Consider the following 25,435-nt stretch of genomic DNA (forward strand, 5'->3'; position numbering starts at 1 on the left):
TACCCACAATCCCCTTTTTCTTTCTCTCTCCTCCAGCCCGGCAAGATGGTGAGTGATCGAGCGCCTTGGCTTCATCCGCCTCCATCCGCCGCCCGACGCCGTCTCCCGGGGTCCGCGACCGCGCTTGGCGCTTCGGAGGCCTGCGCTGAAAGGGAGCGGCGGCGAGCGGCGCGCAGGGGACGAGCCTGCCGCCCGATGGGATGGCGACGACGGAGGACACAGCCTCACGGGCTTTCTCTCTTGTGTTCAGCCCAAGGGAAAGAAGGCCAAGGGGAAGAAGGTGGCCCCGGCCCCCGCCGTCGTGAAGAAGCAGGAGGCGAAGAAGGTGGTGAATCCTTTGTTTGAGAAGAGACCTAAGAACTTCGGCATTGGTAAGAAGTAGGGCGAGTGCTGTCCCGAGGACGCGGCGGTGGCTGCAGGAGACCTGGGGGTTGGGGTTTACTCTGGCCGGAACCAAGCCGGCGGTGGCCGCCCTGGTTTTCACGTAGCCACAGCGGGAACTTCGGCTACCGTGCCTGCTGGCGGGCCATGGCTTTCGGTTATGGCGGGATGTGGCGTTGTGTGCAGATGATGTAAAAGAATATTTGCTATCAGAAAAGCGGTGATGACATTTGAACCACCAAGATCGCTGATGCACCAGCACCCACCCTCCCGAGCGCCCAGATGTAGCCCGGCGCAGCGATGACTCCTGATTGGTGGTGTCGTTCTTTTGCTTCCCAGGGCAGGACATCCAGCCCAAGAGAGATCTCACGCGCTTCGTCAAATGGCCCCGCTACATTAGGCTGCAGCGGCAGAGGGCCATCCTCTATAAGCGGCTCAAAGTTCCTCCAGCCATTAACCAGTTCACCCAGGCCCTGGACCGGCAAACAGGTGAGGCTTTGAAAAGCGGCCGGTTTGATGTCACCGGAGCACGAGATTGGTCCTGAGTTGTCATTTTTACGGTTAGCGAAGGAAAAGGGTGCTTGCTGAGCGGGCATGAAGGCTGCAGGGTCTCAGCGCCCTTATACGGTGGCGGGAGGGTTGAAAGGGGTCCCCAGCCACTCTGCTCTAAACAGCCAACTATCTTCAAGCTCAGTAAGGTGGGGAAGCTGTTACGGAAGATGCCCAAGGTTGACCTCTAGCCTTCTCGTCTGCACGTACCACACTAGGATAGTTTAGGGTTCTTTTTGACATCTTGTAGTCCTGGTTGTTCTGAACTCAAAATGTAGACCCAGGCGGGCGTTGAACTCGAAATCCTGTTTCCCCAGGTGCTGGGTTAAAGGGGTGCCATAAGGATGGTTTTTTTTTTAACTCTTATGCCACAGTTGTACAAGGGTTCAGAGACCCTCCACAAGGCCTGTATATGTAAAATGCCTTTCAAGTGACAGGTTAGAATTGGGCCTGAGCGAGAGGCTGCCCGCCACATGACCACTCAGGAAGCTACGTAGCAGACTTAAAAGACACAAGCCTCAAGTCTAACTCAAGAATGTTTTCCCAGCTACCCAGTTGCTTAAACTTGCCCACAAGTACAGGCCAGAGACCAAGCAGGAAAAGAAGCAGAGGCTGCTGGCCCGTGCTGAGAAGAAAGCTGCCGGCAAAGGGGATGTCCCGACTAAGAGACCACCTGTCCTTCGAGCGGGTAAGTGGATCCCTGGGAAAGGAGGGGTGGTGGGGCAGGCTGTGCGATGATGTCTGAATTTCTTCACCTGAGAGCACCGTGGAGAGTGAAATCGAGCTTTTTAACCCTGAGTCACAGCTTGTGGAACTGCTTTTGTGACTCTAGCAGCCCAAGCAAGCACTCAGGCAAAGTGGTTGTATGTTGTGTATTCCAGGCGTCAATACAGTCACCACTTTGGTAGAGAACAAGAAGGCTCAGCTGGTGGTGATTGCCCACGACGTAGACCCCATTGAGGTAGGTCTGGTGGTTTAAGCATCAAGTGCAGTACTGCCAGGGTCCTGTGGGAGGGTGGGGTCGGTTTTGTGAGTTGAAGATAAGGAATCCATTTGTGTGGCTCTTGCAATGATGTGAATCTTTGACTGAAGTGCTTTGATGTGCAATCACATGAGCTTTTTAACCCTGAGCATTTGCCACAAAGTAGCAGGGTAGCTGGCTACTGCTTCTGCTCCCAAACACTTATAACGCATCCTTGCTTCTAGCTGGTGGTCTTCCTGCCTGCTCTCTGTCGCAAGATGGGGGTCCCCTACTGCATCATCAAGGGAAAGGCCAGGCTGGGGCGGCTGGTCCATAGGAAGACATGCACCACTGTTGCCTTCACACAGGTTAACTCGTGAGTATTCGGGCTTGTCCTTAAGCTTCCTTTACCCTCCCAGGTTTTGGACCATTTGCCAATGATGGTTAAGAATTTCTTCACCTGAATCAGCCGTGTGGTCATTCTGTGTCTGAGGCAAAAAAATAAGATGCTTGTATCAGAAAAATTATTCCTGTGTCTGCTTCCTAAAGAGTAACAAGGCCTTTCTCCTTTCTTTGCCAGGGAAGACAAGGGTGCTCTGGCCAAGCTGGTGGAAGCTATTAGGACCAATTACAACGACAGATATGATGAGGTGAGCAGTTCTATACAGAGCATGGGATTGGTTGGTGCTTTTAGCAGTCGGATTTGGGTTGCCCACTTGGAGTCAGTGAATATGGGATGTTAGCTGATGTGTGCATGTGTTAGAGAATAGGCCAAACTGACTTGTATCTGTATTTCAGATCCGCCGCCACTGGGGAGGCAACGTCCTGGGTCCTAAATCTGTGGCTCGAATTGCCAAGCTGGAAAAGGCAAAGGCCAAAGAACTCGCCACTAAACTGGGTTAAATGTACTGCTGAGTTTTCTGTACATAAATATAATTATAAAACTTCCATCTAATGTCTGGTTATTTGGGTTGATGTGCTTAAAATGTCTTGAAACCAAGCCAGGGTTTAAAAATAACAATCTTTATTTTATAGGAACAGGTTTGTTAACTTCACACACCTGGTGTCCGCCGCACAAATTTTTGAAACCACAAGTATGATGTGGCTGCACACAGTCCGTACCTGTGATTGAAAGAAATTTAGTTGTCCGCTCATACAGTGTGTGTGTGTGGAGGGGTGTAACAAGACAGAAGGAGGACTAACCAGGTAATGATGTACTGCATGTGCTCATTCCGAAGAGTGACTCTTGTCTGCCCTCCAATGGGTCCTCCAGGGATTGTACTCTCTGCAGAGACAATAGAACTTAATGTCCACCTCTAGTGGGACTCCTCAGCACTCAGTTCCCTACTAAAGGCCAACTGGGTGTTCCTCTGCCCCATACAAACTAGGTGCCAGGGGAAGTGGGAGGGTCCAGGCTGCCACAGCGTACTGAAGTCTGCATCGATGAAAATGGGGTCTGCGCCTGTTATCTTGGCCATAGCTTCCAGATCCCGATAATGCCAGTGATTCTGTTCTGGACTGTTCTCAGGGACAAAGGGCTTCCTAGTTTCTGTCAGCCTCACTATGCCAACTAGGTCTACTTCTCCAAGAACCTACGAAGAAAGGTGAGACAGAAGTCCTACATGGAAAATGGGTGGATTATAATATCCCAAGCTAAAAAGCCTATCTCTTACCTGGCCTTTCTGTCTGGTTTCCGGATTCACTTTCTTCTTGGGAACAAACCCTCTGTTAACCAGGATGGTAACTCTGAAACAATAAAAGTGTCCCTTTGGGTGAGGAAGGGTTCCAGCACAGATCATCATTAATGGTCACTGCAACATCTACAGGACAGTTCGACAGAATTGTTTGTTCTGTGGATCCAGTCCAACACAGCCTCAGTGACTCAAACCCTATCAATGAACTGGCTAAAACAGTTGCTTAATGTCAGAATTGGAGACCTTGGAAATGATCCGGCTGTATTAGTTGAATCTCGACTCCCCAGGGTCTGAAGGTTGGTTGAGCACGGTGAAGGAAGCTGCCAGGCCATAGCCTACTCACCCCAAGTCAGAGCAGTGGAAAGGAGTAACTACATAGGCTCCACTTTCCATTGAGGAGGAGATTCGGCCAGCATCACGGGCCTCTCGAGCAGGGTCCACCTTGGTCCGAGGCATCATGTACAGCTCTTTGGAGTGGTCAAAGTGCCCCCTGACCTTCACTGGCCTGTACTCCAGGTTTTTCAGTTCCATTGGGCTACAAGGAGGAAGGGCTGTGGGTAAGCCAGGTGTGTCTAAGAATGTTGACAAAGCTACCAAGCCCCACCAGGCAGGGTAAGAAAGGCCCAGTGAGGATCATCAGATTACAAGTTGTGTCCTCCATAGAGGTGATCTCAGCACCAGCCTCTGATGCCATATGAGAATGTGGATCTGCAAGGAAAGTTATGGGTTGAGTCAAACTTCACCTGTTACCTATCTTAAGTACCTAAGCCTCACCACTATGGGGGATCCTTGAAAGACCTGAAAAGGGAAATATGGCATCAAAAATACATCCCTCCTATTTATGTTCCATGCTCTTTGGCAGTTTTTTTTCTTTTTCTTTCTTTTTTTTTTGGGGGGGGGGGTGTCGAGACAGGGTTTCTGTGTGGCTTTGGAGCCTGTCCTGGAACTAGCTCTGTAGACCAGGCTGGTTTCGAACTCAGAGATCCTCCTGCCTCTGCCTCCCGAGTGCTGGGATTAAAGGTATGAGCCACCGAGTGCTGGGATTAAAGGTATGAGCCACCACCGCCCGGCTCTTTGGCAGTTTCATAAAGGCAATCAGTAGCCAGTCTGGTGGGAAATTTTGAGGACCCTGCCCAAGGGCAGAAATTACTGAGAAGACACCAAACAAGCCAGGGCCCCACGCTGCTCCTAAGTGGGATGGATTGGGTGGGCAGTCACACTCACTCGGCAGGCAGAGGAATGGGCTCAGCCATTATTCGAGACTCTAATTCTGCAATCAGTTTCAGCTTCCATTTCCGACGTTGGACCTACAGAAACAACATGAGCTAAGCAAACATCAGTGGGGTCCAAGGCTCAGAGATACCCAAATTAGACCCTGGTCTTCACCTGCCAAGTCCCCAGGCCAAAAGCAGTAGCAGGGATGAGAAGCAGGAACCATTGGAGGAAAGAGTCGTCCTCTGCTTTAGCGGCGGCTGCTTCAGCAGTAGAACTGTAGCACCTGCTTGGTCTCCACACCATCCCTGGAGGGAGTTTTACAATACTGGCATGGGGTCAGAAGGCCTAGAACAAACAGAACTGGGTGGCCAATTCCTCGAGCAGACTTGGGTTAATGCCCACAGAGGATGTAAAGAAAGGAGCAATTAACAGCACCTGTGCCCAATCCGCTCCCAGTAGACCACTGCGGGCTGAATGGAGACAGGTGTCCAAGCGCACCCAGGTCTGAGCCCTTCTCACCTGAGCGGAAAGAAAGCCCGAGGATGTTCCTTCTGGAAACGCGGAGCGGGGCCTGCGGGGACCGAACAGGCCGCGGGGCTCTAAGCTCAGGGACCTCAGGGACGCCAAGCGCGTGCACCTGGGCTAGGTACAGGACAGGGTCCTTCCCGGCCCAGCACCAACCCAGGCTAGAGCCTCTTAGGCAGGGTCCACCCCTGGCCCTGCTCCACCCCAGGCAAAGCCCTCTTGGGAAGGGTCCTCCTCGGCCCCATTCCACTCCAGGCTCGATTCTCCCGGGCCCCTCCACGTCCCCTCGCTCACCAGCCGCGGGCAGGACCATTGGGGCCACCGCGTCAAGCTCTGCCGCAGCACTGAGAAAGCCTTCACCGCCGCCATCTTTGAACACTTCCGGGACCGAGAAATCTGCTTCCGGGACGGGACGGCGCTCTGACCCACGTGGTAGCAGCGGTGTCAGAGGAGCATCTCAGATCATGGAAGAACTACCAGCTGATGTGCGGGCTTTCCTGTGCCAGCACCCCAGCCTGAGGCTGCTGCCGAATACTCAGAAGGTCCGAGGAGAACCGTGCCAGGGAGGAGTAGGACCAGGAAGGAACGGGACTCGGGAGGAGTGAGACCCGGAAGGACCGTGCCTGCCGGGGAGGAGTGGGACCCGGGAGTACTGTGCCTGGAAAGCAGTGGGACCCGGAGGACGGGACAGGGGAGGGGCGGGGCTGGCAAGAACCACTTGTGGACAGGCGGTCCATCCACAGGTACGCTGCTCTCTAACCGGCCATGAGCTACCCTGCCGTCTGCCGGAGCTTCAGGTCTACACCAGCGGCAAGAAGTACCAGCGGCTGTCCAGAGCCTCCCCGGCCTTCGATTACACAGCATTCGAGCCACACATCGTGCCCAGCACAAAGAATCCGTACGTAGGTGGCCGGCCAGCGCCTGGGGGCAGAGCCTGTGCTCCCTGTTCTGAATGTATAATGGCCTTCTACTGACACTTCGCCTTACATAGTCACCCGAGGCCAGGCTGACAGTGCCACTTTCACCGTTTGGGGACGCTATGGTTGTGTGGATGATATATCCTCACATGGGACTTCCTGAGCCATTTCCCCTTACATTCAACCCTGGAGCAGTTTCTTTTTCTTGGGTGACAATCTGGATTTTTAATCCCAGATGCTGAGTGGAATTGTTTGGGAAGCTGTTTTCGAAAGTAAGACTGTAGCTTGATCTGGAATACACTATGTAGACCAGGCTGACCTCAACTCAGATACCAGTCTGCCTCCTGAGTGCTGGGATAATAGACAGCCATGCCCTGTGGTTGGAAAGCTTGTCAAAGTCCAGGCACTGCGACTAAACGCAGAGCAGCCCCCAGGAGAACTTCGGGTGTTTGTAGTTTGCAGTCATGGTGGAGCCCACAGGTCTGGTCCTTGGTATGCACTGTCCCTCCATACCCCTCTGTTTGCCCTGTAGGCACCAATTGTTCTGCAAACTCACCCTGAGGCACATCAACAAGTCCCCAGAGCATGTGCTGAGGCATGTCCAGGGCCGGAGGTATCAGAGAGCTCTTCATCGATGTAAGTCACCTGTTACCTATCTTGAGGATGCGTGTCCCCTGCCCCCAACCAGAAAGGTGCCTTGACCCTCCTTCATTGTCCACTGTTGGTATACTTGGTTGGTCTTGCTCATGAGAGGGTAGTGGAGTGGCTCCTGACCTCACCACTGTAAAGCCGGAAGTGGGCTGGGAAGGAGTTGTGGTGAGTGGTACAGCTGGCTGAGGCCACAGTGCCTAAACTCCAGGATCCAGTCATCTGATACTGCAGGAGAGCCTTGGGGACTGTTGTCAGAACCTAGATTGGTGCAAACAGCCTTCTAGGGACTTGCAGAAAGACCTGGTGTTTGATGGGCGCAGCCAGGGGTGGGAAGGCATCCCAAGTGGTTGAGAGTGGGGGGACTCTTGTGGTATTTTAACCTCCAGGAGGGTTAGGGAGGGAGGATGGTGCCAGGCCAGGAGACTTGAGATAAGGCCAGCTTGAGGACTAGGGACGTGAAGGAAGGTCTCCCATGCCACCACAGGACAATGAGGGTGAGAAAGTGATTGAGATTAGGTCATTGGGAGGCTACGGGGGTGAAGGAGTTAGGCAGAGCCAGGCCTAGGCAAGGAGGGCTGGGAAGGTAGGGGAGATGCAGAAGCTGGGGATAAGTGGGAGGCTTCAGGGATGGCACTGCCTCTTTCCTACCCATCGGGCAGAATGTGCAGGCTGTGTCCTGTGCAGCACAACCAGATGATCTTCCCACACATCTTGGAGCTACGGCTTGGATGTGCCTTTGTTAGCTTTGTCATCTGCTGGGTTGTAACAGGGAGGTGCTGGGCAGGGATCCCCATGAGAGAGAATTATAAAGCTGGAGCTGAGATGGAGCCAGAAGGCAGTGAGACCACTTCATAGTAGTGGCCTGCTGAGGACACGGGGAGACGACCTTGTGCTGGTACTCCTGAGCAGACAGACCGTAGTGGTCCTGGGAGCAGATGGCAGAGAATGAAGTGGAAGACCCTAGAGATGCCACGTTCCAGTTAGACTGTCACCCCAAGATCATTGATGGCTAGAGCTGGTGTCCCCCACCCAAGGAGATGGTTCTGGACCAACTGGGAAGCCCAAGAAGCTATGCCTCCTTAGTACCTGAGGATAGCAGTGGTAACCCTAGCAAGGCCTTCCATGAAGTCAGACTCAGGAGACAGAAGATCAGTCAGCTGACCCTTCGGTCCAGAGGTTCTGGGTTGTCCATGTCTGTCCAGTAGGGTAGAGGAATAAAACACTGCCATAATACCGCCCATAGCTTAGCTTCGTACCAAGAGAACACCAGTGTAACTAAGCTTGCTGGTCTCTTAGATGAGGAGTGTCAGAAACAAGGTGTGGAGTATGTCCCTGCCTGCCTATTGCACAAGAAGAGGAAGAGGGAGGACCACATGGATGGAGATGGGCTACCTGGTCAGAGAACAGCTTTCTGGGAGCCAGCTTCCAGTGACGAGGGAGGATCCCTGAGTGATGACAGCATGACAGACCTATACCCACGTGAGTAGGCACAGCCCGATTCCTGCCCTCCTGTTCGCCTCCTGCTAGGTATCTTGTGGTCCTAATCTGTTAGCCAGGTTTCCCAGGAAAGCGATGCTTTTACCTGTGGCGTAGCTCAGGCAGGTTGTTTGTTCCTCCCAGCTGAGCTATTCACAAAAAAGGATCTGGGCAAGCCTGAGAACGACACTACTGAAGACTTTCTGACAGACCAAGAGGAAGAGAAGCCAAAGCAGTCGAGAGAGAAGGGCACTGGGGAGAGGAGAGAAGTCAAAGTGGACCGCAAGAGGAGCCGTAAACTCACAAAGGTGTGTGCCGCACAGTGCTGAGGTCAGGAGGGCTACACAGCCTGGCCGGGTGAGGCTGGACAGCTAGTGCTCCCCATAGTTTTAACAAATTCTGCAAGTAGTGCACTGTCAACCTAACAGCCTATAAATATGGAAGCCAAGGCCACTTCAGAAGGTCTCCAGGAGCAGGTCCTGACCAATGGCTTCTCAGATCTGAGCTGGGTGCCGCACAACACAGGACTAAGGATTAGCTGCTGGGCACCACTTCTCTAAGTGACAGGAGTGAGGATTCTGTTAGAGAAGCCAGGTGGACAATGTCTGGAGTGACTCTGGCCACACACTGCTCCAGCATAAAAGGGAAAACTGTCAAGAACACAGGCTGCTTTTCAGCCTTAGACACACAGTGCCTTCCTTTCATGTGGACTTGCAAAGGCCCTGGTCACTATTTTCTGCTTTCACAGAAGCAGTTCACCTCGTTGACCAAGAAGTTCAAGAGCCATCATCACCACAAGCCCAAGAACTTTAGTTCTTCCTTTAAGCAGCTGGGAAAATGAACCGTGCAGAGAAAGCCTTTGGGTGTCCTTGGAACTGGCCACCGATGTCCTGACATTGGCTGTTGCCCTGGAGGTTCTGTTCAGAAGGTGACAGCAGCAGGGATTTGAAGATTCCTCTTCATACATGGCTTTTCTGTGGTCTTTAGTGACTCACTGTAGCATCCTGACTTTGCCAGGCCCGCACCCTGGCTGGTCACCACATAGGATCACACTATATACCACAAATGCCATTATTTATTTTGATGTTTCCAAAGATCAAAACATTTTCAAACACAACTAAGATATAAAATACAGCATAAAAATGAGGTTTATACCTATTCCCACATAAAGCTAAAGCATTTTCAGAAACCGTTTTGCCAAACCAATGTGTAGATCTTTTTTTTTTTTTTGTCCCATCCCAGGCACAGCCCACAGAAAGCTGGTAGATGGGCCAGGGTATCCTTGGGATGGGGGCTGCTGCTGCTGAGAGGCATGCATTTGCCTCCTAGGGTCTGCCCCATTCCACAAACTGGAATATTACGGGGCTGCCACTGCAGGTAACGGAGCAGGTGGGTGTACACTGAGGCAGCTCTGCTTGTCAAGGGACTTGGTAGTAAGGAAATGTGATGACGTGAGCCACTGCTGGAACTCACACAGGGAGGAGTAGGCTGGCTGTAAGGCTGCGGAACACGGGCTGGGTGTTGAGAAGGTGAATTCAGACTGCAGAGCCCGTGAGGCAAGGAGAAGAGGCAGGATTGACCCAAGGTGAATCAAGAGGACACAGTCCTGCCTACCCAGCTGATGCCAGAAAGGAGGACACCTCCAGGACTCTGCACCTAAGGGTAAGTGAGCTGCCAGCTCCTCTCCAGGGGTTCTAAGCCTGTCTACCTGTCTCCTCCAAAAGACCTGGAGAAGGTGGAGGAGGAGCCCAACCACCCTCATGGCACTACCATACAGATGAGCAGGACCACAGCATTAGACAGCTTCCCCACCCCGCAAAAAGAGAAACACGGTATAAGGCAATGTTAGAAAACTTTAAATACAGGACTGAGATCAAATTGGTAAGGCATCACAAATTGTAAAAAGTATCTTGGCTGCATCCAGCAGAGCAAGTTGACAAAAATCTGAGCAAGCAACAGCCTCAGGGAAATGGTGTCATCGGGGCTGTCGATGGGGTAAACTCAGCCTGGATCAAGGAGTTAAGCTGGGGAGAGCACGGTCTGTGGGGTCCAGGCCTTGCTCTGAGAAGGTCAAGTGTGAGGTAACTGGGTTGAGCCTGGGTGTCTTCAGTACTGGGGCTCCTCACTTCTGGGCCCCATGGCATTACTGCTCCCCAAGCTGGTTCCGTGGTGGGCCATCCTGTGAGTAGCTGGATCTCCTGCCCTTCCCACCACCAAGCTGGAGGGGATAGCAGTACCTAAACCAGCAGCTTTCCAAGAACTTCCTACCCCTGACCCATCCCATCCCTGCTTGGAGCCAGGGTACCTTTGACCCAGGAAACAGCATTCAGCCAGCTGACACCAAGGACTTGGGCCAGCAATAGCAGCCACCTCTCCAATACTTTACTATTCTCTAGGCTTGGGGTTTCTCTAACATCTTCATTGATCCTATAAAATACAGGGGCAGAAGCAATGCCGGGCCACTGGTAGGATTCTGAACTGGAGGTTTCAACTGTTTGGTGTTTGGCTGGACCATCCTAAGTCATTTAGTAGTTTGAGCTAAGGATGTAAACTTAAAACTAAAAGGGAAACTGCTTTGAATGATAAAGTATAGCTCAGTACAACTTGAAGGCCCTCATCCCTCAAAAGAAACTCAAAGACAGGATTGAGGCCATAGCCCACCACACTGTCTACTCGAATCCTTGGCTAAGGAATGACCATCCAGCTGCCCAGCCCTGGATAGTTAGACTCCAGACTGTTTCCAAAGCAGATTTTACCTTCAGTTTTCAGGTGTCTGCAAATAAAGTTCTCAGAACATCTGTGCCTTTACCAAGGGAAGGGAAGGGAAGAGGACACATAAACGCTGGCAGTTTGTTGTCTACCCTGAACCAGTCCAGGGCCTTGTGCCTCAGCCAGGGAGGGGAGGGATCTGTCTGTTACCACTCTTTCTTCTTCTCGTCCATGGAGACACCCCCTGGGCCAAGAGCCACCACCAGGAGCAGGCCTCCAATCACTGACATGGTCTGGAAGAAGTCATACTTCAGGAAGTCATGCATGGGTTTATAGACCGGGATTGTCCAGAAGGCGTTGAAATACACGTTGATGGCAAACAGCCAGACGACGAGAGTCAAAGCTGCCAGCTTGGTTTTAAAACCAATGGCTACTAAGATCATCAGAGCTGTGCCCACAATGTTCTGGATGATCTGCACAGATTCAAAGAAAAAACATTCAGTCTAAAGGTCAGGAAAAAAGCTGTACACACTTGTATCTGAGCTAGGCTCATATAGCTCTCACTAGGGCAGGAGGAGAGCTGAAGACTGTATAGGCAGAAGGAGCACACAAACCGGAAAACTATTTTTTTTTTTTGCATGTAGAGGTATCAATACTAATTTCCAGAAAAAAATCTATATTAAAGATGCTTTGGGGGCTGGAGAGATAGCTCAGTGGTTTAAGAGCATTGCCTGCTCTTCCAAAGGTCCTGAGTTCAATTCCCGGCAGCCACATGGTAGCTCACAACCATCTGTAATGAGGTCTGGTGCCCTCTTCTGGCCTGCAGACATACACACAGACAGAATATTGTATCCATAATGAATATATATTTTTTAAAAAAGAAAAAAAAGATGCTTTGGCTTTATATGTACTCCCCAAATACCATGTGCTGGAAAATTCCCCAAATCTTATCAGTGGTGTTTGCCTGCTAGCACTTTGGTGAGTAACTAGGCTGTGAATGAAGGCTTGTTCCTCAGTCTCATCATATGATACCGTGTATTTCCTCGGTACTCTACCGAATTCTTAACCACAAGACCCTTACCAGATGTGACCTCTTCACCTTGGGTCTCCCTGTCACCCGAGCCCTAAGCTGAATATAACATCATTCTCTATAAAGTGCTCCTTCTGTGGTATTCAGTTACAACAGAAAATGAACTAAGAAAACTGGTATCAAGAAGTGAGGTTGTGGGCTGGAGAGATGGCTCAGTGGTTAAGAGCATTGCCTGCTCTTCCAAAGGTCCTGAGTTCAATTCCCAGCAACCACATGGTGGCTCACAACCATCTGTAATAAGGTCTGGTGCCCTCTTCTGGCCTGCAGACATACACACAGACAGAATATTGTATACATAATAAATAAATAAATATTTAAAAAAACAAACAAAAAAAAAAGAAGTGAGGTTGTTGCTAAAGTAGCACCTGACTATAGAAAGGTAATGATCAGAAGTTGGAGACATTTAGAGAACCATATTGAAATGAATGGAGCAGTGACGGCAACTCTGGGAAGAGCTGAGAAGACAAAAGAAAGACCATAATGTCACTGGTAGTGTTCAATGGCCTTGACCAGCATGTTGCAGCACAGGTAAAACAGTAAACATGAAACAGGGGTTTTTAAATTAGGAAAAGCCATTCTTGTTAGAAAACTGCAATGCATTAGGCAGTTGTGGTGCATGCCATTAATCCCAGCACTTGGGAGGCAGAGGCAGGCTGATCTCTGTGAGTTCAAGGCCAGCCTGGTCTACAAAGAGCATTCCAGGAAGCCAGGGCTATACAGAGAAACCCTGTCTCTTTAAAAAAAAAAAACAAAACGACAACAACTAGGTTGGGTGTTGTGGCACACACCTTTAATTCCAGCTCTCAGGAGGCAGAAACAGGTGGATCTCTGAGTTCTAGGCCAGCAAGCCACCCAGGGTTACAGAGAGAAAACTTTTCTTGAAAATCTAAAATAAAATGATGATGATGATGATGAAAGAAGCTGCAGTGAATTCTGCTGCATTGTGTCCATGCAGAGGACCTTACAGAATACAGAACTTCTATCTGACAGAAGAAACCTACAGTAGCAAAGCATTCAGGTTATGTGGCTGCTTTTGATCCTGACTGTTTACTAAATTTTTAACAAGGAAAATGTGAGGACATGTGAGAAGTTCTTTGGCCATGTGGTAGAGAATGAAAGATAGTTTTTCAGGGTCTCTTCTATGTAACCCCAACTAGCCTTGAACTTACAATCCTCTTGCCTCTGTATCCCAGGCACTAGGATTTTAGGTCTGTGACACACTGGCCAAGGAATATTAAAAAAAAAAAAAAAAAAAGAAGGAGAAGGAGAGGAAAAAAAAAGAGACAGAGAGAGAAGGATATGTTTGTATTTGAGTATATGCATATGTGGAGGAGGGTGGAGGCCAGAAGAAGGTGCTGGATATCTTCTATTCTTTTTTTTTTTTTTTTTTGGTTTTTAGAGACAGGGTTTCTCTGTGGCTTTGGAGCCTGTCCTGGAACTAGCTCTTTTAGACCAGGCTGGTCTCGAACTCACAGAGATCCGCCTGCCTCTGCCTCCCGAGTGCTGGGATTAAAGGCGTGCGCCACCACCGCCCGGCCCATCTTCTATTCTTTTTGAAGAAGGGTCTCTCTCTGAACCTAGAGCTCATCTCAGCTACAGGAAGAAGCAATCTGAACAATCCTGCCTCTGTTCTCCTAAAAGGCCAGATTACAGGCATTTACTAGACGCCAGATAGTTACTCTCGTGCTAAGATTTGAACTCTGGTCCTAACTGGTCACAGAAAAACCACTCTTTGCCAATGAGCCATCTCTCAGCCCCCAAGCACCATATTTCAGTGCAGACTATTTGGGAAAGATAAGTTAACAGCTGAAGTGCTCCCCTGGTCTACACCGTAACTCTGAGAGCTCATTTCATCTACACCTGCCTAGAAACCCATGCTGGAAAGCACTCCTCCCCCGCCTCCAACAATGCTAACTTCTAATGTGTGACAGATAAAACCAGAATGTATTGGCCAACAGTGTGAATTGAACTCTGAAGTAGAGTAGTCAGGAGTCTGCAGAGGGCACTGGCCTTTCCCTAGCAGAGCTGGGCAGGTTCATTTACAAGCATGGCCTCATCTCAGGCTGTGCTCAGGCACAGCTGTGCTCAGGGTACTCACAGAAAAGAAGCTGGCATCAAAGTGAAGGAGGGTCATGAACATCAGGACCAGCAGGACCCTTCCTCCAAGCTGCATGTACTGCTTGGGGGAGCTCTCACGCATGGTGGGAACACCAGCAAACATGCTCTTCCCTTCTGAGCGGGACTCTGCCAAGAGCAGCAGCAAACCTCCTCCTAAAGCCAGGTTCCTGAGGAACAGAAATGTCACCTACATTTACCAAGCATATGTCTACCAAGCCAGAGCACACCAAAGCCCACCCTTCCTTTCTTTAAAACAAACCACCACTCAATGGGACAAGGACAGGCTGAATACAAAGGACCAGCTTCAAGTTAAACCTGGAAAATCATGGAATCAAGCTCTGGTCTCTACCCACTTCTACTCAAACCCTCAGTCTACACACCCATGTGATATGGGGCTAGAAGACAAGACCCCTCACTATCAAGTCAGGATTCCAGCTGCGGGATAAAGGCCCGCTGTGCCCATTGAAACCCTTATTCTCAGAGGCACAGTGGGGACTACGGAAGGTGGCACTAGCCTACAGGTGCTCCAGTGAGAGGGCCAAGTACTCCACTTTGCCACCCAAAATGCACCTACCTCATCAGAAACTTCAAGTCCCACAAAATGCTGTAGGCAATTGTCTGAAGGAACAGAGAGAAAATTGAATTAGCATTTTCACACTAATGTCTATAGGTTTCCTAGCAGTAGGAGGTAGGATCATCCAATGGGATAAGAACATAAAATACACAAACTATTAAGACACTGAGGGCAGATCATTGGGACAGTTTGTCTCAGAATTTCTTTTTTTTTTTTTTTTTTTTTTTGATTTTTGAGACAGGGTTTCTCCGTAGCTTTTGGTTCCTGTCCTGGAACTAGCTCTTGTAGACCAGGCTGGCCTCGAACTCACAGAGATCCGCCTGCCTCTGCCTCCCGAGTGCTGGGATTAAAGGCGTGAGCCACCACTGCCTGGCTGTCTCAGAATTTCTAACAGACCACAGTGTAGCCTCTGGACCTGTTTAACTAACAAAGTTGTACTATAATGTCCTAGAACACAAAGCATCTGTAAGTATAGGCTGAACTATCCTGCTTAAGCATGCCATTCCGGCTAATTAGGCATTCTTATCTGTCAAATGCAGTGACTCCCAGTTCATATATAGCTGCAGTCAATCTGTGGCCTATGTCTGTGTCACAGAAGTTCAGGAAAAGGGGAATGATGGCCCAGTACCTATGGCCAACACCTGTTTGGGGCTATCTGCTCCTAAACCCTACCTAGGAGGGAAGACGAGTCACTTCTCCAAAAGGAAAAGCAGCTCTGGACAGCCAGATACACAGGAGGAATAAGATGAAGGGGGAAGATACCAGACACAATATATAGTTCCACCAAAGCAAAGCGAAGTGAGAGCTACCCCACAGCCCATGTACTTAACAAGAGAAGCACTAGGTGTCTGTGTACCTGCAGTGCGATGATTCCAAACAGCCCAAAGCAGGCGTACTGCACGAAGTTCCTGCTCAGCACCAAAACACAGCCAGCTAGAAAGAGGACAGAGTTAGGGGCTGCGTGTATCCAGGACAAGACGACACCTCTGTTCCAGTGCTGCTGAGCTGCAGCACCCCAAGCAAAGCACCTTCCCAGAGCCTTGATGGCAGGCAAAGCCCATGCCCTGGAGCCTGCCCAGCTTCTGAACCACACTAGTCCAGATCATACTTTGCTGTGGAGAGCCATAGCTCTGCGTGCCAAGGGCCACCAGTGCAGGACTGACTGCTCCACTATGGAGCCCATCCAAAATGCTTAAAAGCACAAGTCCTTTCTCACCCCCTAACAAGCAAAGGCAAGAAAGCTGTCACCAGAAGATGGGATGTCAGAAGATCAATGTGAATCCAAAAGCCCCGATTCTCTGCTGACTAAAACCCTTTATCCTTTCTAGACACCTCCTTCTTTGATTACCTTAACTGCCCGGGCTCTAGCATCTGCTCCTGCATTTACAAAGCAGGGACTGTGTCCAACTTTTTTCTTTATTTATAGACAGAGTCTCACTATATAGACCCAGCTTCCCTGGAACTTGCTTTATTACATAGGCCAGGTTGGCCCTGAGCTCAAAAGAGGCAGCCCCTGCCTTTGCCTCCTGAATGCTGGCATTAAAGGTGTGAGTCACCACACCAGGCTTGTGTCCAATTTCTATAGCAAAATAAATGAGCACAAGACTGGGTACGGATCATGCATCCAAAAGGTCACAGAAATGAACCGTGGCTGTCATGCTTCAAAGCCCAGGGCATGGCTAAAGCTGTAATCTCAGATGATAAGCACCTGGGTCTTCATCACCATCAGTCTTCAGCCTGAAAAGGGGGTACTCAGGCCTCAAGTTCACACACAGTCTCTCAGTGGCCAACAACCACAAGTTTGGGGAGTATCATTCAAGGGAACAAGATACCCCAGAAGTATATTAGAGAGGCTCAGAGCCACTTACTCAACTGTCCCAGGAGGTTGAGGAACACGAAGGATGAGGCCAACAGGTAGCCACAGCTCCAGGTGGTGTCAATATAGTCACGTTGCTCACTCCACTGGAACCACATACGGATGCCATCCTCCAAGAAGGTGCTAATCAGGCAGAGTCGTGCCACATGAGGCAGGTACTGCTTGGTGACTCGCAGGAACTGCAGGACCACAGAACACACTGGTGAGGTGGCTGTAGCCTCAATATGTAGGCAACAGGGCGAAGGATCAAGCCAGCTCTGTGCAAGACAGAGGCCTTCAGCAGTGCCAGTGCCTTCCCTGCCCCTAGGTGTCCCCCTCTTAAATCTGGATATGTGATGATCCAACACTCAGCCCCAGAGACAAAGACATCATCACATGCATCTGGCACAGAACCATAAGGCAATGTCCAGTACTATTTACCAGCATTGCTCCACCTCCAGAGACATCAAGAGAGAAATGCCACAAGACACACAGTTTCCATGCCCAGTGAGGGGCATTAACAAGTAGGAGGCACAGACACTATCTGAAAGGCTCTCAGAGATCTTCCAGCCCAGGGATTCTCCCACCTCAGCCCCATCACATCCAGGGCTATCTCCCCAGTACTGAAGAGTACAGACCAGGAGGGCATCGCTTATCCCCACCCACAAGATGCCACAAGCAACATTCCCAACTACAGCACCAAAACAAATGCCTCTATTGTTGCCACTATTACCCACCCCAACAAAATCCCTACGGAAAGTTCACTATCCTATAGGGCAACTGTGGTACAGATCAACAGCTGTGCTATGGGCTAGAAAGTCCTGGGATGTTCTCACAGCCTGTATGACCAAAGCAAGGTTAGAACTGCCAAATATGAGACTGACAATGATTGCAGTGAAACTCAAGTGTGAAAATCACCAGCAAAGGGGAGTTCTGAAATGCACATTCATGGCTCCCTTCTGTCCCTGTGAAGATGGCATTTGATGGCTTGATTAGGAGGCCAGCATACTCTATTGAAGCTAGGTGCAAATGCCATGCAGGTGAACTCCATACTTTTCGTCAGAGCTGAACTGCAGGTGGAAAAAATCCAAGGATATCATAGAGGCCCAGGAGAAAGATCAAGGAGCCACCCATGGACTGACGTGTCAAGAAGAGTCTAAAGGGCAGAGTCTGACCCCACCAGGGCAGCGGAGTGAACGTGGGCTGTGCAAGCCCTCCCAGGGCTGACTAAACCAGCTGCTGGAAGAGATGAGGATGTATATAAGTACTTCCAAATTCTCCTTTAAAAAGGAGAATTTAAGAAGCTGCTTCAGCCAGGCGGTGGTGGCACATGCCTTTAATCCCAGTACTCAGCCGGGCGGTGGTGGCGCACGCCTTTAATCCCAGCACTCGGGAGACAGAGGCAGGCGGATCTCTGTGAGTTCGAGACCAGCCTGGTCTACAAGAGCTAGTGCCAGGACAGGCTCCAAAGCCACAGAGAAACCCTGTCTCGAAAAACCAAAAAAAAAAAAAAAATCCCAGTACTCAGGAGGCAGAGATAGGTGGATCTCTGTGAGTTCAAGGCCAGCCTGGTCTACAAGAGCTAGTTCCAGGACAGGCTCCAAAGCTACAGAGAACCCTGTCAAGAAAGAAAAAAAGAGAAAGAAATAGAGAGAGGGAGAGAGGGAGTGAAATAAAGAGGAAGGAAGGAAGGATGAAAGAAAGAAAGAAAGAAAGAAAGAAAGAAAGAAAGAAAGAAAGAAAGAAAGAAAGACAGACTGCTCCAAAGTCCTTCAGCCCACGAATGGGTTGCCCAGGCCTGGCCTGGCCAGTAGTGCAGACAAGCTCCACCTGGGGCAAGGAACAGCAAAGTCACAGTACTGATACCCACATCCTTTAGACACACAGTCTGTGCCCCTGATGTGCATTATTCAGTGCCCCTGCAGGTGCTTATTCAGCCCTACTGAAAAGGCAGAAGCCACACTGATGGCACAACAGAGACCAGTCAGCAGCTCTGGGAGTCTGAGCACAGGCACTCAGGCCACTGTTTTCACCCTGTCCAACCCATCTTTTCTGACCCTGGCCAGCAATGTGCTCCAGGCATTCTGTTGGATAGGGTAGGGGTTGCTACCCTTCAACAAGTAAGGACCACACAATTACTCGCTGCTAAGATTCCTTCCCAATTTGCAGAGTGGAAAATCTGTAAGAATAAAAAGAGAAGATGTGCTTTAAAACAGGAAAAGTAACCAGGTATGATGACGCAAAGCCTGTGAGGCTAGCTTTTAGGGAGGCTGAGGCAGGAGGATTACTTAACTTGAGCCTAGTATTTCAAGACCACGTTTGGCAACATAGGGACCCAATCTCACAATAAATACAAAAGGAAAAGAAGTTCCAAATGTGCTTGAGTTTTAGGGCCCTGGTAGAGAGAACACACATACTACATCCTGTTAGGTGAGGGGACAAGTGACACCACTTACCCTTCCAGTTTCTGCCTCATGGCCCTTGTGTTCTAGAAGCAGCCAGCAGTGATGCAATCAACAATATTCTATGAAAAAGGTAAAGACCACCACCACGGCTCTCAGCGCAGTCCTGAGAAATGACCCTCATATTGTGAAGCACCTAGCGGAAGCTGTGCAGACCACAGGAGGGTGTGGACTCTCAGCAGCCACAGACACTGGAGGTGTTCTGACTTGCTTCCAAATGAGAACTGTTCCCCGACACAATTACAATGATGCTGCACCCACCGAGCAAACCAGCCCAGCCCTGCTCCTCCCTCAAGAACCTCACCACAGATGCTCAATTGCTACAATCCACTAGATATGGTTAAAAAGTCCCGAAGAGTCTGCTCCTCTTAATTGGAGTGTCTGGGTCAAGAGGATTAAAGAGTAGAAGACAGTAATGGAGGGAGGGACAAGTCACACCTCCTTTCCACGCCAGCATGGTTGGGAGACCACGGCAGTGATTTGCTTCTGGGGGAAAGTGCAGAACTGCAGGTAATATGTGCTGAACTAAGCACATCTGCTGGGCTCTGCTTTCCAAAGACAAGCCTCTGTCAGGTGGGCACAGGGCACCAGTCAACAGCCTTCCTTTGATGTGCATCTGAACAAAGGCAGGAGAAAAGCCGAGTTTAACAACAAAGATAGACAGCCCTGCACACATCACAGCTCCTGCTCACATCATGTCCCACAGCCACATCACTTCTGTGTTTGCAGACCCTGCCAGTGTCCCAGCTCTCACTGGTCATGAATACCAAGAGCAAAGAAACTCCATAACCCCAGTTCTCACTGCAGAGCCTGGAAAAGCCAGTGGTGGATGCTGATGAGGAAAGCTTGTGGGAAGAAAGGCAGACAAATCAACCCACCTTGACAAACAGGCTTCTCATGAGCTTTGCAAACAAGCAGGATGTGCTCACGGGCAATGAAGCAACCAGCTAGCATAAGAAACTAAAAGGCTCAGTAATGAAAAGCTCAAAGGGCCCAAGTTTGGTTCCAGTAACCACATGGAAGTTTACAACCATCCATCTGTAACTCCAGTTCCTGGCGATCCAATATAGTCTTCTTTGGGCATCAGGCACACATGTGGTACAGACGTATAGGCGGGCAAAACACTCATACACATGCAAAAACAAAAGTAAAATAAAAAATGAGGAAGGTTAAATCTGCCTGAGGGAGAGGACCGAGGGGATTTAGGATATAATCCTATCTGTCCTGAGATAGGACCCAGGAAACAGGTCAGGATAACACAGTGAGTGCTGCTGCCCTCACACAGAGCAGAAACACAAACCTCCTCGTTCGTCTTCAGGACAGAAAGGGCTCCAGGGCAGCTGCTGCCCTCGGTTTGGGAGAACTTTAAGGAAATGCGTTAGATTTATGCCTCGGTGAACTCTGTTCAAAAGACCCACAAGCTCAGGACCTGAGAACAGCAACAGGCAGGCAAGGTCAGCTCAACAGTGTGGGGGCTCCCCTGGATTCTGGGACCTCCAGAAAATATCCCCAAGCACTGTTATAGGTATCCAATGTACCACAGACAGAAAGGCTGCAAGACCACCTTCCTTTTCTATAAACTAGAGCAGTTAAAAGAGGGCAAAGACAGTAAGGACTGGGCCTCATCTTACGGGCACTAACCAGCCTCCCATGTCTCTCTACCTCACTTTCCCAGAAGGGGGCACTGTTTAACCTCCAGTCAAAACCAGCAAGCCGAGCCGTGAGTCAGCTCCCCCAATCCTTAAAGGTCTCAGAGGTACAAGACAAAGCACTGGGAAATAAAAGGCTCAGCCCCCCACCCCACCCCAACATCAGGCCCTACCCAGGCCATATGGTGTTCATCACAAGTCAATGAGTACATGAGGTGCAAGGAACCTCATCAGGCCCACTCTGGAACTTCAACAAAGGCCCACACCAGCTCCTTGGACAAGTCAACACACCAAAGTCCACATTGGGAAAGTAAGGCCCCTGTAGCCTTCCTATCACCCTGGTAACAGCCATCAGGCGGAATCCATTAAGCACTAATGTTCCTGGTGTGAATTCACTTGGAAGCTACAATCTGCCTACCTTGAATCAAGCAGCAGCCACAGGACACAGGTCTGATTTTGAGTTCCTGGCTCTTTCCCACCTGGGTTCTGATGGCGTCTGAAGGCCTATCTCCTAGAGTTAGCACTCCTCACGGCCTGGCTTCCTGGGAGCAAGAGGACACGTTCCCTAGCTGCCAAGGGCAAGGAGCTTGATGCCAGGGCAGAGATGTAGCTCACAGGGGCCTGCCTGCAGGGCCCAGCCTCCACCAAACCAAAGGGAAAGGCTGAGTTCTACCAACATAGCGGGAAGCTGACCTCTAGGTAACAAGACCAGGACTGTGCAGATCATGACAAACCTCTCTGGGGTCCTAGGAAGATGGAGCCTTGATGGCCAGCCCCCCAAGAAGGTAGGGATGCCCAGTTAATGGCTCAGTGTTGTCATCACTATCAGAAACTTTTCCAGGTTTCAGATGAGAAGCCTGATTTTCTGGGCAAATCTGTGCAAAGTCAGTTCTACTTTTGCTTTCTAAAGACAAGGCTAGACAACACGGATGTGTGACACTGTCTGGCAACATCTTAGAGGTAATACCCGATTCCTAACACATTCGATCCTTTCATTAGAAACCTGGACAGACTAGCAGCACCTTCCTCAATGTTACAGGTGAATATTCAACACAAAAATCTCCCAGGACTGGTCACACTGAGGCCACAGGAGGGCATCTCTGTGGAAGACTCCCTGGTGACATAGGTCCTGACACTGGTTCAGCAAGAACCACATCTCCCAGCAGCCTCACAGGCGCTCCCGTAGTGTCCTTTGCTATCTTCCAGGTGGGTTCCGAGGCTAATCCCTGCAAGCAGGACCCTTCACCTGGGAAATCAACAGGCCATCTGAAGTGCTGGCATCGTCACACTGGTGTGTGGCTCAAAGACAACTCCAGGCCCGGGATGTGAGCTGCCCTGGACACCAGGCTTGTAGTAGGAGACCCAGAGAGTTTCTTCCTGGGGTGGCGGTCACTGCCAAGTTCAAGAGCCTCAAACAAACACTGGGTAGAGGTGGACACGGTGCTCCCCACAAAAGCGTGCCCAGTCCCAAATTTTGGCTCCATTCGCTTAAACCGAAACAAAATTCATGGAGGACTTCATAAAAGATGAGCTTTTCCTCTAGTTGAAACCTATCATTCGATAGTTGGCAGCTGCTTGGGGATATTTTATCTGGGTCAGGTTGTGAAATCCACTTGCAAAATGGAGTGTTTTCCAGCAGAAGACTGTGAGGTGAGCAGCTCACAAACTTCCCCGGCTATGAAGCCACCTTCTTAGAGAGCTGCTACTCAGGGAGATAAAAAATGGGTCACTGACAATTATGTCAATGAAGCCCAGCACGTGAGGAAGACCATGGCCCTAGAGAACTTTGGTGTCTTTGTGATGAATACAATTTTAAGGTTATGTCTTTAGTGCCAAATCATAACCTTAAAAAAAAAAAAACTTTTCCAAAGGGGGCGAAAATGACTTTAAAAAATATCAGCGCACACAAAAGTAGTTCAGCAGAACCGAATTTCTCATGAGAGATGACTCCCCTCAAAAGGAGGAGTAGAATAGCTTATTTGACCCATAGCTCATCTGAAGATGCTCACACACACCCAAGCCTTCCAGTAGTCTAGGCCACAAAATGCTTCTTCGGATCACCGATAGCCACGAACACACTAAGTGAACCAGAACAGGCTGGCGGGTGGGCCCGGCACCACTCAGCCTACAGTGCTAGCTCAGGCTCCATTATTACTTCGCAGACCTAGCGGGGCAATTTCAGAAGTCAAAGGCTCACACCTACACAACTCCCACCCCGTTCCTGTCGAACTTAATTTTAAAAAGTGGGTGCTACCTGCGCCTCTTTCGGGCTCTAATCCTGCCCGGCTAGTCGCTGGGGCCCAGGCTCGTCCCAGGCCTTCCCTGTGGTTCACTCGCCACCTGTACACTAGGGAAGGAGAGCCGAGAGGTAGGCTCCTCTCCTCCGATGTCGTGGACCCAGGCCGGACAACCGGGGCAGAGTCCACGCCAAGAGGGAGGGGCAGCATGGTCCCCGACGGTGGGCAGCGGGGTGCACACTGGGTATCCCCATCCCCAGAAGTCCCCAGGGGGCTGCCGCGGTGCAGAGGGGAGAGCGCAGCACCGCGGGCCCTGGGAGTCTCCCTGTCGACCCCCGCCCAGACGCCCGCGGATCTTTCCGTGGAGCTGGGCAGGACGGCGAAGGCGAGGGCGAGCGTCCGTGGGGCTGTGAGGGCCGGAGGGCTGTGGGGCGGGTCGCACCTGGTCGGCGAAGTCCTCGGCCGTACCCATCAGGTCGTTCTGGCCCATGGCGGCGGCGGCAGCGGGCTCAGCTGGCGGGTCCTCGGCGCTCGCGCCTGCTGCGGCCTCCACAGGAAGTGCCCGGCGGCCGGCCTCGCTGCGCCGCGGCGGCTCTAGCAGCTGCCACGTAGGCCAAGCCTTAAAGGGGCCGCGCCTGCCGCGCGCCCTCACGCTCCAGACCCCGCCCGCCACGCTCGAGGGGCCGCCCGTCGGTGCTCCGCCCTTCAAGAAAAGGCCCCGCCCCTCCGCACGCCCTTCAAGCATATGTCCCGCCCCCTCTGTTCTAGGCCCCGCCCCTTACAGCCCTATCTCCCCCTAGAACCCGAAGCCCTGCCCACATCGCACCCTCACCATCCAGCAGACCCCGCCCACGCGCTAGACGTCCTGCCACCCACAGCTCCCGCCCCCTAGACCTTGAAGCCCCGCCTACCGTTGTCGTTTACAGTGCACGCCCCGCCCTCCACCCGACGAACACACCGGACCCTGCCTTCCGTTCGGTCCGTGGAGCCCTATGCTCTGTGGCTTCTTCTTTAAGGGGCGGAGTACGAGGACGCCGCGTGCGTGCCAAAGGCCTAGGCAGACCCGCCCCAGGTCGGCGAAGTCAGATAGTGGGGCTGCGGGGGGGAGGGGGGTGCAGACGGGGTAGTTACTACTGAGCATGCTCAGTTGAGGGTCTGTCTACCGCCCTGGCTCGAGGGTCTACTGTCTTCCCTGAACTCAGCAGAGTGTCAGTGAGGCAAAGTGTCTTCTCAAGATACCATGGAAAAGTTTCAGGTGCTGCCCAGGGTCCGTGGATAGTGGGGGACAGGTCCGAGGACCAGCCTCTATCACAATCTGACCCCATAATCCCGCTAGTGCCTTTCTTCGAGCGCTTCGCCTCCCAGGGCCTCAGTTTCCCTCTCTAAAATGATGACCGACCCCCAGTCTGACCTCTGGTTGGAGAGTGTTGCATATGCCCTTTCCCCCTGTGTGTCTGTACGCTTGGGTCTAGGAACAAAAACCTGAATGGATGTTCTTTTAAAACTGCCCTTTTTTCTCTGTGAGTTCGAGGCCAGCCTGGTCTACAAGAGCTAGTTCTAGGCAGGCTCCAAAGTTACAGAGAAACCCTGTCTTGAAAAACCAAAAACACAAAAACTGTCCTCCCACCCTTCCATGCCACCCTCATTAAATGTTAGACTCAGCCAATAAAAGCTTCGCTTTCGTGGGTTAGATTTTTCATCCCTTTTGCAGGATTCTCTGAGGTTTATAGGCATTAGTAAAACAGGAACTTTTAAAGCAAAAAAAAATTAAAAATAATATAGTTTTGATGTTGTGGTCAGCTCTCCTAGGACTCCCTGATTCTGTCTATCCTTCCAGCACTTCCTCCAGGTATCTTGTCCCCTCCCCCCACCCTGATAACTGTCTAGGCACTCAGAGATCTCAGCCACCCTCTACCCCACAGCCCTGACCTTGCAGGCCAGCTCTGAGGGTGTGGCTTCCATCACAAGCTCTGGCTCAGACCCCAGAGTGCTATATACTCAGGCAAGGACCTTGCTCCCTGGGCCTCAGTATCTCTCAGGTAGCTAGCTAGCATCAGTGCAGGTCACCAGGGATGGCTGCGCAGTACTTCCTGTAATGCTGAGCCCCAGGGAGGCTGTGACAGCACCAGCTTCACCGATCACAGAGCCTTGTTGGGATGCTTTCTTTGGAGAGGGGCGCCGGAAGATGGTGTTGCTGTGGTTTAGAACCGCTAAATCTTGTCCCAGGGCAGCTTGCTCTTAACTGTCAGGCTGGAAGAGGGTTATGAGGATGTAAACTAAGCATTCCAGAATGGGTTTCCAGGGAGATTGTATTGCTTGCTTTGGTGGGCCCAGTGTGCAGCCAGCACCCGTGGGAAACAGAGCAGTGTGCA

General features: G+C 50.9%; 4 protein-coding genes and 4 non-coding genes across 11 annotated transcripts; 6 read left to right on the plus strand and 2 right to left on the minus strand.

Moving 5' to 3' along the window:
* Window positions 1–27: 27 nt before the first annotated feature.
* Rpl7a (ribosomal protein L7a) lies at window positions 28–2,846 on the plus strand. The gene is made up of 8 exons (XM_075985525.1): window positions 28–48; window positions 251–371; window positions 721–870; window positions 1,478–1,618; window positions 1,812–1,891; window positions 2,137–2,267; window positions 2,472–2,541; window positions 2,690–2,846. The coding sequence occupies exons 1-8, from the start codon at window positions 46–48 to the stop codon at window positions 2,792–2,794; spliced, it is 801 nt and encodes a 266-aa protein (XP_075841640.1). The 5' UTR covers window positions 28–45; the 3' UTR covers window positions 2,795–2,846.
* LOC142858021 (small nucleolar RNA SNORD24) lies at window positions 563–636 on the plus strand. The gene has a single exon (XR_012911916.1). It is a non-coding gene; the product is annotated as a small nucleolar RNA SNORD24 (small nucleolar RNA).
* Window positions 1,660–1,734, plus strand: LOC142858018 (small nucleolar RNA SNORD36). Its single transcript, XR_012911913.1, has one exon. It is a non-coding gene; the product is annotated as a small nucleolar RNA SNORD36 (small nucleolar RNA).
* Window positions 1,995–2,065, plus strand: LOC142858019 (small nucleolar RNA SNORD36). Its single transcript, XR_012911914.1, has one exon. It is a non-coding gene; the product is annotated as a small nucleolar RNA SNORD36 (small nucleolar RNA).
* On the plus strand, window positions 2,323–2,389 carry LOC142858020 (small nucleolar RNA SNORD36). The gene has a single exon (XR_012911915.1). It is a non-coding gene; the product is annotated as a small nucleolar RNA SNORD36 (small nucleolar RNA).
* Window positions 2,847–2,893: 47 nt separating the features above from the next.
* Surf1 (SURF1 cytochrome c oxidase assembly factor) lies at window positions 2,894–5,703 on the minus strand. 3 transcript variants are annotated; one of them, XM_075985523.1, is made up of 9 exons: window positions 5,620–5,703; window positions 5,320–5,371; window positions 4,972–5,105; window positions 4,810–4,892; window positions 3,929–4,120; window positions 3,565–3,637; window positions 3,321–3,483; window positions 3,095–3,176; window positions 2,894–3,013 (listed from the first exon to the last, which is right to left on the minus strand). In XM_075985523.1, the coding sequence occupies exons 1-9, from the start codon at window positions 5,692–5,694 to the stop codon at window positions 2,944–2,946; spliced, it is 924 nt and encodes a 307-aa protein (XP_075841638.1). In that variant the 5' UTR covers window positions 5,695–5,703; the 3' UTR covers window positions 2,894–2,943. The 3 variants fall into 3 exon arrangements, with proteins under 3 accessions (XP_075841638.1, XP_075841637.1, XP_075841639.1); XM_075985522.1 differs by having other exon boundaries at window positions 3,277–3,483; XM_075985524.1 differs by lacking the exon at window positions 3,321–3,483.
* A 41-nt stretch (window positions 5,704–5,744) lies between these two features.
* On the plus strand, window positions 5,745–11,551 carry Surf2 (surfeit 2). Of its 2 annotated transcripts, none has more exons than XM_075985530.1 (6): window positions 5,745–5,867; window positions 6,069–6,223; window positions 6,775–6,878; window positions 8,190–8,372; window positions 8,514–8,677; window positions 9,118–11,551. In XM_075985530.1, exons 1-6 carry the CDS (start codon window positions 5,790–5,792, stop codon window positions 9,208–9,210), a joined length of 777 nt encoding a protein of 258 aa, XP_075841645.1. In that variant the 5' UTR covers window positions 5,745–5,789; the 3' UTR covers window positions 9,211–11,551. The 2 variants fall into 2 exon arrangements, with proteins under 2 accessions (XP_075841645.1, XP_075841646.1); XM_075985531.1 differs by having other exon boundaries at window positions 9,121–9,339.
* Surf4 (surfeit 4) lies at window positions 9,427–23,686 on the minus strand. Its single transcript, XM_075985529.1, has 6 exons — window positions 23,506–23,686; window positions 16,729–16,915; window positions 15,717–15,793; window positions 14,861–14,904; window positions 14,267–14,453; window positions 9,427–11,551 (listed from the first exon to the last, which is right to left on the minus strand). Exons 1-6 carry the CDS (start codon window positions 23,551–23,553, stop codon window positions 11,285–11,287), a joined length of 810 nt encoding a protein of 269 aa, XP_075841644.1. The 5' UTR covers window positions 23,554–23,686; the 3' UTR covers window positions 9,427–11,284.
* Window positions 23,687–25,435: the final 1,749 nt, after the last annotated feature.

Source organism: Microtus pennsylvanicus, chromosome 9 (genome assembly GCF_037038515.1).
Source record: "Microtus pennsylvanicus isolate mMicPen1 chromosome 9, mMicPen1.hap1, whole genome shotgun sequence".
Taxonomy (NCBI): domain Eukaryota; kingdom Metazoa; phylum Chordata; class Mammalia; order Rodentia; family Cricetidae; genus Microtus; species Microtus pennsylvanicus.